The sequence below is a fragment of the Microcaecilia unicolor genome, chromosome 3, assembly GCF_901765095.1.
Source record: "Microcaecilia unicolor chromosome 3, aMicUni1.1, whole genome shotgun sequence".
Lineage (NCBI taxonomy): Eukaryota > Metazoa > Chordata > Amphibia > Gymnophiona > Siphonopidae > Microcaecilia > Microcaecilia unicolor.
The window spans coordinates 255257959-255276958 of NC_044033.1; the positions used below are offsets into that span (position 1 = coordinate 255257959).

The following is a 19000-nucleotide window of genomic DNA, read 5'->3' on the forward strand; positions in this document are numbered from 1 at the left end:
TACAGATCCCAGAAGATTTAGAAATTAGAATGAAATTAACCTCACAGGCCCACAAGTGGGTTCCTGTGTACCAGCTCTGACTCATAGGACAGAAGGCATCTCACCTGATGATGGTTGGTTTGCCATCATCTGGTGCCTGCTTCAAGGGTTCATCATGTCCTCATTTTGAATAGTCAGTATCCATCCCTTGAACCCATCACAAGAAGGGAGACCCATTCAATTTCACCAAGGTGTTCCCTTGTAATGTTGGGGTATAGTCATTGATGAACTTTTTCTGTGGAGTATTCAATTATGCATCTGGTGGAAGGATGGGATGAATTAAAATAATTGTGAAATTGTTTGAGAGTCTCTTTTCTCTCAGTCCAAATCATAAAAATGTCATCAGTATATCAGTATGCAGCTACCTCCACATACAAAAATGTCCATTATACACAGCCAAACCACACAATACCACCATATACACCCTGACTCAAGAGACAGAGATAAACACCTCAAATCCTGACCGCGTCCTTCAAACAGAAAGGCTACAACCTCAAAATAATCTCCAAAAAGATCGCCTCGTCCCTCAAAACACCCAGGAAAAACTTATTGCAGTACAAAGAACAGAAGGCCACAGAGAGATTCCCTCTTGTAAAGAAATACAATACAGAGCTGGAAAAAGTGAGAATAATAATAAAAGATCTACAGCCACTTCTCCAGGAGGATGAGTTCCTGAAAGAGATAGTCCCAGTTCCACCTAATCTGAAACAAAAATTAGTGAAAACAAAGCTCCCAGTAGACACTGAAAAAGAGAATGGCACACGTCCCTGCAAATATACCAAGCTGCAAACTGTGCTAACACATATCCCAGGACTCCACAGTCACTCACATGGGAAAGACATTCAGCATACGGAGATCCAACACATACTCATCTATAAATATAGTGTATGTTATTCGATGCAAAAAATGGGAAGAAGGAGACTATCCGGCTCATTTTCGAAGGAGATCGCTGGCCATCTTCCGACACAAATCAGGAGATGGCCAGTGATCTCCTGAACCCAGCCAAATCGGTATAATCGAAAGCCAATTTTGGCCAGCGCCAACTGCTTTCCGTCGCGGAGCCGGCCAAACTTCAAGGGGGTGTTGGTAGGGTAGCGAAAGCGGGACGGGGGCGTGATTTGAGATGGCCGGCTTCACCCGATAATGGAAAAAAGAAAGCCGGTCTTGATGAGCATTTCGCCAGCTTCACTTGGTCCCTTTTTTTTCAGGACCAAGTTTCAAAAAGGTGCCCGAACTGACCAAATGACCACCGGAGGGAATCAGGGATGACCTCCCCTTACTCCCCCATTGGTCACCAACCCCCTCCCACCCAAAAAAAAAAAATATTTTTTTTGACAGCCTCTATACCAGCCTCAAATGTCATTCCAGCTCCCTGACAGCAGTATGCAGGTCCCTGGAGCAGTATTTAGTGGGTGCAGTGCATTTCAGGCAGGTGGACCTAGGCCCATCCCCCCCTACCTGTTACACTTGTGGTGGTAAATGTTAAGCCCTCCAAAACCCACATGTAGGTGCCCCCCTTCATCCCTAAGAGCTATGGTAGTGGTGTACAGTTGTGGGGAGTGGGATTTTGGGGGGGATGTGGGAGGCTCAGCACCCAAGGTAAGGGAGCTATGCACCTGGGAGCTATTTTTGAAGTCCACTGCAGTGCCCCCTAGGGTGCCCAGTTGGTGTCCTGGCATGTAAGGGGGAACAGTGCACTACAAATGCTGGCTCCTCCCACGACCAAATGCCTTGGATTTGGCCGGGTTTGAGATGACCGGCATTAGTTTCCATTATCAGCGAAAACTGATGCCGGCCATCTCAAACCCGGCCATCTCTGACATTTAGCCGGCCCCAACCATATTATCGAAACGAAAGATGGCCGGCCATCTTTTTCGATAATACAGTTCGGGACTGCTCTTTGCAGCGCCGGCCAAATAGATGGCTGGCGCCATTCGATTATGCCCCTCCACAGTGCTCATTTTCAAAGTACATAGACTTACAAACCTATGTAACTTTGTAAGTCTATGTGATTTGAAAATGAGCCTCCATATAGACTAGGGAGTTGGGACAGATGCTAAAGACAAGAATCAACTTACACAGGCACCATGAAGCTAATCAGGGTGACAAGGTCAGGTATACATATAAAGTAGCACATACAATGAGTTTATCTTGTTGGGCAGACTGGATGGACCTTAAAGGTCTTTATCTGCCATCATTTACTATGTTACTATGTTATGTTACCTCTGTGGAAGAGCACTTTGCAGGAGCAGAGCACTGCATGAAGCTTGCCACTATGTGGGACCTAAATTGGCCACTGTAGGAAGCAGGATACTGGGCTCAATGGACCATTGGTCTGACCCTCTTATCAACGACCTTATGGTCAAAATATTTAGAAGAAATTTTAAATCAATCCAGAAATCTAAAATGTTTGAATTTAAAATAAGATACATTGCCAGTAATAAGAAGAAACTAAACAAAATCTGAGTTTCCTCTCACATTATAAACTACAATTTTCTACTGCTTTGTCACCCTCTGATCACCTGGCTATCTCTCCCTGTTTCTCACCACCTCCTGCCTTTCCCCATGAAACTATCACTGGACTGCTTTTATGTTTCCCTTATAGATGTGGATATTGTCTTCTTTTGCTTCTTACCTGAAGAAGGAGGATTTGGCCTTCAAAAGTAAAAAAATGTTTTAAGTTTATTCAATAAAAGTGTATCACCCTCTATTTGTTTTGTTTTATTTTTATCTATTAACCTGAGACAGAGGAGAAATGAGAAAAAGACTTGGAGGAAACGGAAGTTGGTGCTGGGTTGTATATGAGATTTATATCTGCTTGAGTCAGTTTCTACTGGTTAGACTGGATGGACCATTTTGCTCTTTATCTTCTGTCATGTATTTTGTTACTCTGTGTTGGGATGAGATGAGCCCTGAAGCAGGAGCCAGCTGATGGCTCATGGCTGAGATCTCTTTATCCCATTCTATTAAGGTTTTGCTATTGAAAGATGAAATTTTAAGTCAACCTTGTTTGCTTTTTTTTTGGAGGGGGGGGGGGGCATATCACATATAAACTAGTGTGTGTGTGTTTTTGGAAGGAAGGAATTTAAATCTGTTGTATCGGTGTATGTTTGCAATTTAACTGGAACTCCTCAATCAAGGTCGCCTCAATCGTTACGCAGAGTAGGTGCTCACCTATGGCAGTGGTTTTCAGGGGTTGCAAGGAGTAGCTCCAGTCAAAGAAAAACATTACACCCTGACACAAACTCAAAGAACCTGCAGCACGCACATTTACCCATGGGGGGAGGGGAATACATTTTCAAACATAGAGATGCCAAGTTACCCAGTTCCTGGCTGGAGACTTTTGGACCAGTCCTGGTTTAAAACTTGCAACCCAAAGCATTGTGGGATTTGTAGTGCCTGATCTTTCCCATCAAAATCAGTGCTGCAAGTCCCATAATGCACCAGGAGAGAAGTGGTCAGAAATCCAGGACAGTTCCAAATCTACAGCTTGGAACTGGGTAACCTGACATCTCTGAGATAGATATTTCAGAGAGCTGTTGATTATGAGTAACTCTTTCAGCTTCTTCAGATTGAGTTAGTTTTGGTCATGGCTAATGGAACAGGCTGATCCAGTGCTGGTTTTACCCTGTACTATGCCGGCACTAATTGCAAGTCCAGGCACGCCACAGGGTAAAACTAGGACTGGATCTGTCTTCTCCTACTGATATGGAGCCAAGCAGCAACAGTATTTGCGATGAAGGCTCCCAACTCAATGGCTATATTTTTGCTTTTCAGCACTGCCGATCCAGCCCTGCAGATATGGGCTTGTAGCTCATGGGGCCATCTGAATTATAAATCCTGCCATGCAGTCAGGATAAATCCAGGGCTGGACTAGTTCCTTATGACATGGTTTGTTGGTAACTTTTCACTGAGGGGAGAAAACCATGTATCCATATAGTGATTTGATTGGTCATTAAGACCCTGGATCCAGATTCGCCTGACAGGGTTGATCCTGTCCTAGGTTTACCCCATTGCTTGCAGGGACTTGTAGTTCTGATTTCCCAATTGCATTCTCTAAAACAAGCTTGTTTGCCTGCCTCCAATTTCAGAACAGAGAGAAGACCGCTCATCGACCATAAGAGGACTTCCCAAAGATCCAGTGATGCAGCAGCAAGGCCCACTCATATCTGCCAGAGCTGCCAAAATCTCAGAGGGATTAAAAATGACACCCAAGAAAAAGATGAGGCCCCTTGCCATAAAATACTTTTATTGCCCAGAGATAAAATGTGCAGTCACAGAGATGTTCACATCTAGGAGCCTTTTACTTGATGAGAGGTAAGGGAAGGGGGTGCACAAAATGTCACTGTAAACATTCCAGATTCCAAAAAGCTTTCATGGACTTCACCTCAACCCCATGCACCTTTTTAACATTGTAGAAGTCATCTTTTTCTTTTGTTTGGGGATTTCTCTTTGAAGAGTTTGGAAAAGTTAAGAAATATAAAAAAAGGTCCAAAAATGGCGAAGTAATCAAACAGGAAAACCTTCATGACCAATAATTAGAGGCCTAAACCCAAGTCCTCAATGGAAGAGGATAGGAAGTCCTTGCCTAGAAGATTCCTAGTAATTAAAGCTCTGGCCACACCATACCTTTTCTATCTAGCATTCTCCTGAATGATTTTCAACTGAACCAATAAATGCTAGCCAGATGAAGTTCCAGGAGCTCAGTCACTGATGGGTATCTAACTGGCACACTTACTGTCTTTCTCTTGGATGATGGTCTGGAGTTGACTGCCAGCCATGTAGCAGGTAGCAGAGTGGTCCCAGGCACTTACAAGAAGGAAGGTGTCTTGTGTTGGCCAACCAGTGATGCCCTATTCAGTCAATCCAGCTCACTTCTAAATATCATTGGAACAAGACCATGTCAGTTCCAGACAAGAGGCTGATAACTTCTGGTCACTTACAATACTTCAAGGTTTAGGAAACACTACAATTTGCTACATAATGCCTGCGCGCTATGCCTAGCACCCACCTAGGGTTAACCTTGTGGTCAACTGGAGGGTTCTACCCAGCACTGCCCAGGCCCACCTGCACCTGTGCATGTGCCCTACACTCGCATATCCTCCGTCTGCCTGCTGGATCCTGCTTGCCTCTGGACAAGTTCTCCCACCCGTAAGTTATTTTCCTGGTGGTTTCTAGGGACACTGGGAGCCACAATCCTGGGCCCCCCAGTTCCTAGAAAACACTCAGAGACCAAGAACACAAACTGCCAGGATTCTTAGTCAGTCCAGGACAACAGAGCTAACAAACTAATAGGTTTATTATCAAAACAGTAGAGCGGTGAACAGTGAACATTTAAACTGCAAACAGGAACAGGTAAAATAAGAATTTGGTGTTAAATCTAGCTGAACACTTTTTACTACCTAAGTAGTACCTGAGGAGGTCAGGAAAAAGAAACTGTTCACAGGAATTGAACAGGGCCTCAGCACTGAGGTCTAATCTCTCTCCACACTCCCAACTCTGAGACTCAGGATGTTTGATCAATGGCACTGCAAGTTACTTTTCCCTTTTGGGGAATGTAACAAAAAGAAAATAGACCTCTGTTGCAGCTATAATGCAGAGGTCAAACAACACCTGCTGGCCAACCAAAGGAAAAAGTGTCAAAGGGTAGCAATACAAATCACAAAACATGGGAGCCCCCTGTTCCGCCATACATCTAAAAGAGCATTGAAATGTAAGAACAACTAAATAAATAAAGTTAGAGCCAACAATATGATTCTCCCTTTGGCAAATTATGACTCGCTGGGATGTTTTGTGATTTTCACTAGCCATAAGATATTCAAGAGATGGATACTACTGAGGTCTTTGGAAAGGCTGCCATGATTAAGATAATGGTATTTCTGAAGTCTATGACATGCAGAAGAGACAGGGTGATGCTACCAAGGTTAACAGAGGTGAATGATGTGGGGAGGAGATATTTAAGAAGGTGGCACCATTGGAATCTATGGGACTGAATGATGTGAAGAAGAAATATTTAAAAGGGTGATACTACTACTACTACTACTATTTAACATTTCTAGAGCGCTACAAAGTGTACGCAGCGCTGTACAAACACAGAAGAAAGACAGTCCCTGCTCAAAGAGCTTACAATCTAATAGACAAAAAGTAAAGCATACCAATGAAGTCTATGGGATTTGAATGATATAGGGAGAGATATTTGAGAGGGTGATATCATTGAAGTCTATGGGGTTTGAATGATATGGGAAAAGGTATTTAAGAGGGTGATACCATTGAAGTTTATGGGGGTGAATGATGTAAAGAGATTTTTAAGAGAGCGAAACCATTGAAGTCTATGAGGGTGAATGATGTGGGGGACAGATATTTAAGAGGTTGATGCTATTGAAGTTTATAAGCTGATTTTCTTCCTTTGAAGTTAAGGTGTTTACATTTATTGACTGATGATTTTGTACTGTACATTATGCTTATTGCAGCCCACCTTGATGTAGTTGCACAGTGGTGAATAATTGAATTTTAAATGATAAATACATTAATGAGATGTTAGAATTGGGGCAGGCATTGAGTGCAGTGATTAACTGCCAATACTCTGAACGCTTAAGCCCTTGTCTCATCATTTGTACATCCTCTCTGCTTGCCCTGATATAGATGTGTGCTCTCAAACTCTCTCTCTCTCAAAGGTAAGCTGTGAGTGATTTCGCCATTGGCCTGCTTGTAGCATCTGACAGTTCTTCCTCCCCTGGGAAAGACTGCAGAGTCTCAGGCATGGCCACCATGCTGTCTCTCTGGAGTAAGTGGCGAGAAGGCTTGAGTCCTTCCCTAGCTACTTGCTGAATGGTGAGGACCTTATAAGTGAAAGCAAGAACCTATCATCATAACATGGCGAGGGTTTCCTGAGATGACTGGTGTCCTGTGAAGAAGTAGCTACACTGCATTGTGTCCTAGTAAGGCTGTGTGGGAATGGAGTGTTTCTCATCAACCTGCTGATGGATGCTGATAGGGAAAAGAGTCTCTGTGACTGTGAAACTGGCATCTTGGACAGTGTCTCTAGTGTGAGACATCTCTTTTCTACAAAATGAGATAGTTATCCAATGTGCAAAGAGATATATAGCAGAGAGAGCCTCCTTGTAGCACTGAGATGACACTCCACCTCCAAGGCTCTCCTTGGCACCTTGTGCTATTAATCTTTTGAGAGTTTCCTTACTGTATGATAACCATTCTCACAGAGTCTTACAGAGAGCAGCAATGCACACTGTCAGGTTCTTTTTCTAATATTTCTTTGACTCTCCCTAGAGAAAGGGCTCTATTTGCCTTCCTGATAAACCCCATTCAATCCATGTTGATCCATTCTCCAGCAATCTTGCAACTGGTGAATCTGTTTCTCTCCTTTAGCCAAGGCTCCAGCTCTCTGTCTCTGTCATATGTAATTAAAAAATGTATTTCTGAAGTTTCATGGCGATTTGTAGGTCGAGGAGAGAAGGCGAGAGGATGCTCTCTGTACCATTTGAATTTAGAATTTTCCTGAATTGGCCAAGTTGAAGGGCCAGTAGGGAACCCCCAGCCTCCTTTGAAGAATCTTTCACAATCTGGATGTATGACTCACCTAGGGGTTGCCACTGGTTCCAGATTCCCCATCAGGGTTGATCCAGTCCTGGGTTTACCTTGGCTGCATGCAGAGATTTGTAATTCCGATTTTCCCATTGCATTCCCTGAGAAAAACAAGACTACAAGTCCCAACATGCAATGGGGTAAAACCAAGACTGGATCAACCCTGTCGGACTAATCTGTAATCGGTTGGCAATCTTAAGATCTCTCACATTCCTGCTGAACAGGGCTTGTAACACCAGGCAGTAAGCGTATTGCCTAATCCTGTGACTGATGAGGGAGAGAGAAGAGGGAAATAGAGAGAGAGAGAGAGAGAGAGAGAGAAGGAGATTCAGCTCAGAAACACTTTTAGATTCCTGTAGGCTGCAATCACTGGAAAAGAAAATCTCAGCCCTCAACTTTGCACCTGGGATGTAGCCATGTGTGGACTGTGGTCCTTCCACTTTGGAGTCAGGTCCATCCAGTTAGCAGCAGCACAGCCAAATGAGTGGAGATCTGAAGCCAGTGACCACATCATTACTGCCTAGTGCCCACCCATGTTACCCCCCCAGACCTCACCAAACAATCAGTCCTGCCTACATCACTGTTCTGCACAGTTTACAATAAACAACACCTTTGTTGTGCGGAACACACTGCAATATAGGAATCTTCCTTGAGTTTATTGCCTTGGGTTTTCTCCCCTTTACTATTGGCATGATCTAGAAGGATCCCTGGTTGATAGTAAGACACTTTGATGGGAAGGTGGAGGGGGAGGAAAGCAGAGTCTGCAGGTCACACCTGAGTGATCAGGTGGGTAGGTTGAGCAGGATTCAAAAGCTCTAGCTGTCCTCTGTCTATAAGGCAGACTCCATCCAGAAGGTCCGAGTTGGGGTTGGTGCACAAGAGCTTCACATTGTTGCCAGCCTCCAAAGGTTCTTTCTCCATTGATTTGGAGGTACAACAGGACATGTTGGGGCAGCTACTGATGTGTTCATACTGGCCCGTGTCTGAACACTCAGTTTCTCGGTGGTAAAAGTAGCTGAAGTTGGATACAATGACTGGCACGGGCAGGGAAATGGTCAAGACGCCAGCGATGGCACACAGTGAGCCCACCAGTTTGCCAGCCACTGTCACGGGAGACATATCCCCATAGCCCACTGTGGTCATGGTCACCACAGCCCACCAGAAGGCCTCTGGGATGCTTGTGAACTTTGTATCCTCATGGTCAGCCTCAGCGAAGTAGACAGAGCTGGAGAAAAGGATGACCCCGATAAAGAGGAAGAAAATCAGCAGGCCCAACTCTCTCATGCTGGCCTTCAGCGTCTGGCCGAGGATCTGGAGCCCTTTGGAGTGTCGGGAGAGCTTAAAGATACGGAAGACTCTTACTAAACGGATGACCCTGAGGATGGCCAATGACATGGCAGGCTGGCCAACTCCCTTGTGGCGTGCCAGTTCAGTCCCCAGGGACACAAAGTAAGGGATTATGGCTACAAAGTCGATCATGTTCATAATGTCCTTGAAAAAGGCTGGCTTGCTTGGGCAGGTGGCGAAGCGAACCATCAGCTCAAAGGAGAACCAACAGATACAAATAGTTTCCACAATAAAGAAAGGGTCACTGAAAGGGCTTCTCTGGACCAAAGTATGCGTATTGTTTCCTTTGTGGTGATGGGGTGGTATCTGGAAAAGAGAAGACAGTCAATATGGTTGGCTTGCAATGCAGCTCATTCCTGCCCTGCAGCACCCCCTGCTATTCCAGTACTGAGACTCCACACACAGAGCTCTGCCAATGCACCTCACTCCTGTACTGCAGCATCCTTTGCTATTCCAGTACTGGGACCCTCACACAGAGCTCTACCAAAACATCTCACTCCTACCTTGCAGCATCTCCTGATATTCCAATACTGAGACCCCCATCACACAGCAAAGGACAGCTCTACAGTACCTCACACCTTTCTAGGATGCTCTGACCCATCCCTGTAACATATGAGATCTGATAGATGTCATGGATTCTCAGATTGCACCAGCTGGAAGGGGTTATGTAGCAAATTCCTCGAACTGGCTACCTAATTCTGTGGAAAGCAAGGCCCAGATAAACATATTTGGGAGTAATGGGATGGTGTCAGAGTATCACAGAACCTTAGTTAAGAAAGGAATCTACTTCAGGCTGTTAATCGCTAGAAGGACACACAAGACATTTTTAGGTTTTAAATCTTCAGGTAACACCTAATTTGACTCAATCCTGTCACTTAAAAAGACCTTCTCGAGGCAGGAAGGTGGTAATATTCCTGTCTGTGCTGTCTCCCTCTGATCTGTGTCCTGCAGTGGATGTTGTAAAAGAAGAAGTGACATGAGGTTCTCCATAGGATGAAACAGTGGTGATGTGTTTGCAGAAGGGCCAGTGGGACCAGAAAGGGGAAGCATGGATCCATGCACACAGGATGTCAGACGCACACACACAAACAGATTCAAACTTGATCAGATCATTCTTCCATGCTGCGCAGCCGAGAAGAGGACTTCGGCTGGCAGGGGTTGAGGTCCCCCGCCAGCACAGGTACACGACAGCGGCGGGGGAGGGTTGGCGGCGGGAAAGAGGGCTTGAGAGGGTCATGGCAGGGGGGTCCAGGGGTCAGGAACTCAGAGGGGAGGGGTCTGGAAATCAGAGGGAGGGAGGCAGGGAGGTGGGGTCTGGAACTCGGGAGGGGGTCTGGAACTCGAGGGGGGAGGGAAGGGGGCCTGGAACGGGGGGGAAGGGAGGGAGAAAGGGAGGAAGGGCGGGGGCCTGGAAGGAAGGAGGGAGGGGGTGTCTGGAACTCGGTGGAGGAGAGGGGTTTGGAACTCGGGGGAGGGGACGAGAGGGGAGGGGGGGAATGCACCACCTGTACAAAAACTAGAAAAAAAAGCAGGGGGACGACCCTGGAACTGGGAGGGAGGGAGGGGGGGTGATGACGACCCTGGAACACAGAAGGGGTGACACTGGAACTGGGAGGGAGAGAAGGGGTGACACTGGAACTGGGAGGGAGGGAGGGGGCCCCTGGCACACACTCTCACTCTCACACACACACTCTCTCTCTCAAAGACACACTTGCACCCAGTCTCAATCTCTCTCTGTCACACACACACACTCGCACATTCACTCTCTCTCTCACACACACTGTGTCAAACATACACACTCCAAGGAAAACCTTGCTAGCGCCCATTTCCTTTGTGTCAGAAACGGGCCTTTTTTACTAGTTTACTATCCAGCTTATAATCGAAAGTGATCACCGGCCATTTCCCGACATAAATCGGGAGATGGCCGGCGATCTCGGAAAAGCGGTGAAATCGGTATAATCGAAAGCTGCGTTTTTGACAGCATCGCTGCTTTCCCGTCGCCTCGCTGGCAAAAGTTCAAAGGGGCGTGTCACCGGCTAAGCGAAGGCGGGACATGGGCGGGTGTGGGCGTGGCTACCAGATGGCCAGCTTTCGCCGATAATGGAAAAAAAAAACCCGGCGATAAGCAGTATTTCGCCGGGTTTACTTGGTCCTTTTATTTTCACGACCAAGCCTCAAAAAGGTGCCCCAACTGACCAGATGATCACCGGAGGGAATGGGGGATGACCTCCCCATACTCCCCCAGTGGTCACCAACCCCCTCCCACACTAAAAAAATAAAAACCTTTTTTGCCAGCCTTTATGCCAGCCTCGAATGCTGTACCCACCTCCATGACAGCAGAATGTGTTCTATCCTCCGACAGCTTTTCCCTTTTTGTGATGTGGCTCTCAGGTGAGTGTGACACCTTTTCTGTTAGGTGCACTGCAGAGTCACATCAGCAATGCATTGTGATGGGTGTAGGGTACTGGGCTGTACTCCCCCTGCTAACTGGGTCAGAGTGTGCCCTGTTTTACCTCTGTTAGTCCATGAGGTAGTGGCCATGTTTGTAAGCCAGTTTTAGATCCCTTTCATGTGTTAGCCATGTTAGAGAACTTAGTTCTTACCTTGAATGTGGCTGAAAAAGGGCATTGTACAGCATTCTGCCAGCTCTGACCTACTGCTAATCTCAGTACCAGGGAGACTCTTTGCCAGTGGGGCACAACCTCTGATCTGCAGTTAGTAAACGTGGTTATTCAAATAAAGGACTTTTTCAAAGAGATTAATCTTCAGGTGTCAACTGGTGTGGCAAGCTTATACAGCAGCAACAAGTCCTGTCCCTGGAGCACTTTTAGTGGGTACCGCAGTGCACCCCCCCCCCCCCACCTGTAACACTTGTGTTGTAATGGGAGCCCTCCAAAACCCACTGTACCCACATGTCTAGGGTGCCCAGTTGGTGTCCTGGCATGTCAGGGGGACCAGTGCGCTACAAATGCTGGCTCCTCCCACGACCAAATGGCTTGGATTTCGCCGGGTTGGAGATCACCGGTATTTTTTTCCATTATCGCTGAAAAACAAACCTGGCGAAATCCAAGCCATTTGGCCGGGCTAAACCGTATTATTGGAAAAAAAATGGCCGGCCATCTTTTTCGATAATACAGTTCCGGCCAGCTGTAGCATCGCCGCCACAATAGATCACCAGCGACCTATTTGGCCGGTGACGTTCGATTATGCCCCTCTATGTTACTCTTTGGGGTTCTACATGGAATGTTGCTACTAATTGGGATTCCAGAATCTTGTAACTCTTTAGGATTCCAGAATCTTGCTATTCTTTGGGGTTCTACATGGAATATTGCTACTCTTTGAGATTCTATATGGAATCTTGTAACTCTTTAGGATTCCAGAATCTTCAGAACTTTTAGTACAAGAACAGTGCTGGGCAGACTTCTACGTTCTATGGCCTGAGAATGGCAAGGACAAATCAAACTTGAGTATAAAGTATCACATACCATGTAAAATGAGTTTATCTTGTTGGGCAGACTGGATGGACTGTACAGGTGTTTATCTGCCGTCATTTACTATATTACTATGTTACTAACCTTCAGGGATTGGGAAGTCAGTGTGTTCTGCAGGGCTCCAAACAGTGGTGTGCTGGAGCCGGCTCACACCGGCTCGCAAGAGCCGGTTGTTAACTTTGCTCGGCTCTTGCGAGCCGGTTGTTGAAACGCGCGAGCCGGCTCTCCTCCCTCCCTCTGGATCCGGTCTCTCACGTCACCGATCTGACTCTTCGAATTCTTTGGGGCAGGCAGTTTTGCCTGCCCGCTGCCAGCGCTGACTCTCCCCCGCTGGCGCTGCCGGTTCACGCTTTAAAAATGGCCACCGAGACTTCCAGAGGCGGCCTCGCGAGACTTCTGCTGAAGTCTTGGAGGCCGCCCTTGTAAGTCTTGGCGGCCATTTTGAAGCGCGAACCGGCAGCGTCAGCGGGGGAGAGTCAGCGCTGGCAGCGGGCAGGCAAGACTGCCTGCCCCGAAGAATTCAAAGAGTCAGATCGGTGACGTGAGGGACCAGATCCGGAGGGAGGGATGAGGGAGGGAGGAGAATTCGCCGAACAACTCGGGAGGGGGTGGCAGGGGAGAGAAGGGAGTCGCTGGGCATTTGTGGATGGAGGGGAGAGAAGGGTCGCTGGGTATGGGTGCATGCAGGGCAGGGGAGAGGAGGGTCAGTGCTGGACATGGGTGGATGGAGGGCAGGGGAAAGGAGGGTCACTGGGTATGGGTGCATGCAGGGCAGGGGAGAAGAGGGTCGCTGGGTATGGGTGCATGCAGGGCAGGGCAGGGGAGAGGAGGGTCACTGGACATGGGTGGATGGAGGGCAGGGGGAGAGAAGGGTCGCTGGACATGGGTGGATGGAGGGCAGGGGAGAGGAGGGGAGAGAGAAGAAATGCTGGACATGGATGGAGGAGAGGGAAGAGTGAGGAAGGAGATGAGATGAGGGAAAAGGAAGAGAAAAACTGCACATGGATGAAGAAAATAGGCAGAAGCTGAGGACCAGAAATGAAGATGAAAGGAGGAAAAGAAAGAAATAAATGGAAAGGAAGCCCTGGAAACGGAGTTAAGAGGACAGATAGCAGAAGAATCGGATACTGGGCCAGCATGATCAGAAAAACAGTCACCAGACAACAAAGGTAGAAAAAAAATCATTTTATTTTCATTATAGTGTTTGGAATATGTTCACTTTGAGAATCAGGTGCTCAACATTAAAAGTTTATATTTATTTACTTATTTATGGCATTTTATCGCACATTAAACATGAATTAGATTGAAACCTGGGATCATTTAATTTTTTTTCCTGGAGTAATGCATTGCCACCCCCCCCCCCCCCCCCCCCCCAGGCTCTCTCTCCAGCTATAGCCAGCTCTGCAATTTGGGAGGGGGGGGCGCAGAGAGGGACTGGGGAGAGAGCCTGTTGTTAAACATTTACCAGCACACCACTGGCTCCAAGCCAAGAGAAGAGTGACCAGAGGCTTGGGCTGCCTCCACCTGAAACTGCTTCAGAAGTAGATTGAAGAGACCGGTAAGCTTGGCATTTTTAGACCAGTTTCAGCCCAGTGGCGGTTTTGGGTATAACAAGCTTCCTTCTCCTGGCTTATCTTATTAGAACCTTACTAGACCTGCAGAAACTGAAAGCGAGCAGATCAGTTTCTATAATTATTTCATTCTGTGTCATATCCTGACTGCACAAGACCCCACTCTGAGAACATGTACATAATAGTGCCAAGAAAAAAAAAGACTCAAAATTTCAGCCACGGGCAGGCTGCGACAAGTAGGGGTGATCAGAGACACACTGAGCCTATCCCAGCCTCATCTGGTTGCATTTCTCTTCTTGTATTTCTTAGCATGAGTAGAACTATGAGTCCACAGATGCAATGCAGTGAGGCAGATGACAAATCCTGGGTTGCTTTGAGTGGCCCCCAACAACTGTAAGGTCACCTCTGCTGCTAAGGATATCACTCAGGGACTGTTTGGCTGGAGAGGCCATGAAAAGAAGACAGACTGAAACACTATAAGTTCATTTAGTAGAAAGTTCAGACCCAGGGGTTACAGTTTACCTGCAATGTTAGACATGAGCTACTCTCAGAAGGAGGCAATGTGTCATCTGTGAAGTCTCCAGAGTTTTATGACCATTGAAACAGCATGTGAGGACAGAAGAACAGGTGAGCACAGAGCTTCCCAGATGAATAGCAGGCTTGTGGAAGCAAGGCAATTGTCTGGGAAACCAGGCCACAGAAAAGAATGGTGTGTCCATGTGTGAGAGGTGTAGAAACATCCCTGTAAGCCCAGGTCGGGGAACTGAGCCTAACCTGGGGGCGAGGCCCAGGCTACACACGTTTGGGAATCACTGCTAGAAAGAATCCTCTGAAGATCAGGACCAAAGAGCACTGAGATCCATTTGCACAGTGTTTAAAGCCATTAGTTCCCAGACTGTGACCTCTAAAGCCAACACAGGGGCTCTGCAGAACAAAAACAAAGGGGGGGGGGACCCAATTTTTTCTCAGATGCTGCAACTTCTGGCCAAAAGCAGCAGCAGGACCACTGGGGATAGGACAGCAGCAGCCCTGTGGTCAGAAGGTACATGTAGGGCTCCAGGATCCAAAGAGCAGTGAGACAACTGTAGAGGCCCCCCCCCCCCCCAGCTTGGGAGGAGGGGGTTTTACACTGTCTGAAGAAGCAGGAGTGTTGGAACTGGATCAGAGGAGGCAGCAGCTGGACCAGAAGCAGCCTGTGGGGCCAGGAAGCACAGTGCAACAAAAACAGGGGCGGGGGAGGGTGGGGGGAGACTAATGAGGGTGTTGGGGGATGGCTGCAATAGAGTGAGGCTGCGGAAGGGGGAAAGAATGGAGAAAGAGACAGAGATAGATTGGGAAATGGAGAGGGAAAAATCAATGTGGACAAGAGGAAGGAGGAGTAGTGGAGGAGAAAGGTTGTGAAAGTGAGGTCAGGGGTTCTCCATGGACAGCACGATAACTCAAACACACATGTGGCACAGTTGCATGACATCATCCACGTGTGGGTGACTCATCCTGCTGTCCACAGAGAGAAACCCTGTTTAAGCAACTACCTGAGGTAGTTAAGACACCTAAAACTTAAATTATCCCCTTTGAAAAGAGATAAAAGGTTGAGCTCCTAAATGTAGGGCTAAGGGGAAGAATTATAACAGGCCTAGCCCTGGCTTTCCCCCACCTCAGCTGACTAGACCAAGGCTTACATTGTCACCTATATTTCAAGCACATTTAGGGGGAAGAGTCAACTGAAAACTTCAGCAAGTAACTAAAATGTTTTGGAAAACTCTCCCTATTACTACTACTACTACTACTATTTAACATTTCTAGAGCGCTACAAAGTGTACGCAGCGCTGTACAAACACAGAAGAAAGACAGTCCCTGCTCAAAGAGCTTACAATCTAATAGACAAAAAGTAAAGCATTTAAATTGACCCTTTGTTCACCATATCACAAATGTGAACTTGTACTCAGTCCTGCTGCCAGCTCCAGGCTGTACATTGGCTCATGACTTTTTCTCTGAAAAGAAAATAAAACCTAGCAGGGTCATCTCTTCCTCTCTTCTTCAGCCACGTTTCTGGGTACAAAGGATTGAGAGAAGAGAGCTTGCTTTCTACGAGTGGCATCTGGAGATGTAGCCAGCCACCAACACCCTCCTGAACATCCTTGAGATCAGCATCCAGTTCCATTTTAGATGTTCCTTTGTTTCAACTGATCTATCTGGATGAATATTGGAACTTGATTTTTTTATGTGACCGAGCCAAAACTTTGGAACACCTTGCCTTTAGAGGTGAGGTCTCTGAAACATTTGTCTGACTTAAAAAAGCTTTGAAAACTGTTTTATTTCAGAGAGCATTCTCTATTTAAGGAATTTGAATTAAGACTGCTGTTGATACTAGACTTGGTATAATTTTTATGATGCATTCGAGTATGTTTATGTTTTTATGATTATGATTGTATTTTGTTATCCACTCAGAATTGTAGGTGATGCGGCTAAAAGTTTTATAAATACATAAATAAAATACTTCAGAAAATACTCTCCTGTCATGAAAGACTCACAGTGGTCATGTTTTTCAAGATGCAGGAGCCAGACCACAGATCCCACAGTGAGTTTGGAGCTCAGGACTACAGAAAACCCCCCTTTAATGATCTGGAACAAGAAGCTCCCCACCCCCAAATTAGACAAGTACCCGCTTGTGTATTGTCATGAATTATGGCCGTAACAGGCGGTGAAAGGTGACTTAGTGCACAAGATAAGAAAACATCACCCTGGCCCTAATTTCTGGGATCACAGACCTGCTAGTCCCCGGGACTGGTAGCATGGAATGTTCCTACTATTTGGATTTCTGCCAAGTACTTGTGACCTGGATTAGCCACTGTTGGAAGCAGAATACTGGGCTACATAGACTATTGGTCTGACCCAGTATGGTATTCTTACGTTCTTATCCCAGAGCTGACAATACCAAACCTAGAAGTAGGGTGTCTGACTTTCAAAGCTATATAGAGAGATATCATCTCTTAAACTCCCTCTGACATGCTTTGGGGGTCAGAAGATATTCTTTTACACATCAGACCATGAATCTAGGCCCCCCCAAATCCCCATCCCACCCTCCCATGAAATCCAAGATCCAAGCAGTGGTAGAAGAAAGGAAGTGAAAGAGGACTTACAGGTAAGGAGATGTCCCGTTCATCTCTGAACTCTGGCAAGGTCTCCAAGCAAAAGATTACAATGGAGATGAGGATGACCATGACAGAGATGATAGCAATGATGCGGGCAGCAGAGGAGCTATCTGGGTGCTCAAACAACAGCCACACCTGCTTCATAAACTCATGCCTAGGTAATGGAGTCTCCTCCTCCTTAATAAAGCCCTCATCTTCCCTGAACTTGGTGAGTACTTCGTCTCCAAGTTCATAAAACTTTAATTCCTCCAAGAAGACGTCCAACGGTACGTTGGCTGGACGGCGGAGGCGACCCCCCGACTGGTAGTAATACAGGATGGCATCGAAGCAAGGCCGGTTCCTGTCAAAGAAGTACTCATTCTTCAAAGGGTCAAAGAACTGGATTCGTTTGCAAGGGTCTCCGAGAAGAGTGCTGGGGTAGCGGCCAAGTGTCCTGACCTGAGTCTCAAAGCGCAAGCCTGACACGTTGATGACCACTCGCTCACAGCAGTTTTTCTGATGACAGCAGTTTCTCACCGTGGGCAGCAGGGAGACGTCCATCACTGTGTCACGCATAGTGCCAGGTTCCATGGCTGGAGCTCAGGACCTTCCTGGCACTGGTGGGGAATCCATAGTCCTCAGCAAAGTCAACCTCCACCTGGGGGACAGGTGGGAAGAGAGCCGTAACGGCCCGTCTCAGGCTTAGCCACTCATCTCCCTCCTTCTGCGGTTTCACCAGGCTGACTTTGCCTCTTTGCTCCTCTCCACATGTACATATAGATCAAGTCTATGAGGAAATTGATTCCACCTTACTCAGCATTTCCACTTCTCTCTGAGTTTCTCTCACATTTCACATTGTTTGCTTCACATCCTCTTTCTTCTTGTCTCCACCGCCTTTACTATTGCTTTTCCCCACTTTCTCCTCTGCTTTTTCCCTATGTTTCTCTTTCTCCCTCTTTTCCTGCTCCTCCTGTCCTCTGTGCCCAGCCCGTGGACCCAATGCCACCCTCAGGGAGTCTCTCTGGTGTAAACAGATTTACAGACTTCACAAGTATCAAGTTCTCCAAAGGACATCAGCTCCAAGTTGCAGGCAAAATAAAAATATACATCCCCAGCTCCTCCCCTTCTCCCCCCCCCCCCCCCAGTTCCCAGTGCTTGTAAAGTACTGAAGCTGCAGTCCAGTCATGCTCCAGAATCCAACAGAGAAGAACCTCTATAAATAACAGATGTACTCATACAGCCCTGCTCACAGGAGCTGGAGAGGAGTGCCATGGACACTACAAGCTCAGTTTAGGTCTTGTAGATGGATCCAAGGTACAGCTGTCACCTAGCTAAATTCAACTCCCCAATCTATGATAATCTACCGTTTGCAGTCATTACATCCAATCCCAAGTCTGCAGGTGTGATAGCCAAAGCCAGTTTGCTTTACACATCCATTAGTTGTAAATGTCTGTATCTGGTTAGATGTCTATAGCTTTTTATCCACCTAGAATCTATTGATGAAATTAGTATGGACTATAAATCACAAAAATAGAATAGATAACAATCCTGCCCAAAGGCAGAACAATTGCTGGAGAGATACAGAATCTGGGATCCCCCCCTTTCCCCTCCAATCCAGTAAACGTTGATAGAGACTGGAAAATCCATGCCATCTCGATACCTGTTTGGAGATCTGGGTGAAATGAGGGGTCTCCATCCAACTCCTTAATCTTGCGTGTACAATTTGACACTTGGGGTCCTTTTACTAAATTGTGCTAATGGTTTTAGTGTACGCTAACAATTGGCATGTGCTAAATGCCATGCAGGCCATTGTATACCT

The 19000-nt window shown here is 46.7% G+C and overlaps 1 protein-coding gene across 1 annotated transcript; it reads right to left on the reverse strand.

Moving 5' to 3' along the window:
• Positions 1-6196: 6196 nt before the first annotated feature.
• Positions 6197-18199, reverse strand: LOC115466584 (potassium voltage-gated channel subfamily A member 7-like). The gene is made up of 2 exons (XM_030197922.1): positions 17191-18199; positions 6197-9294 (listed from the first exon to the last, which is right to left on the reverse strand). Exons 1-2 carry the CDS (start codon positions 17770-17772, stop codon positions 8410-8412), a joined length of 1467 nt encoding a protein of 488 aa, XP_030053782.1. The 5' UTR covers positions 17773-18199; the 3' UTR covers positions 6197-8409.
• Between the last annotated feature and the right edge of the window lie 801 nt (positions 18200-19000).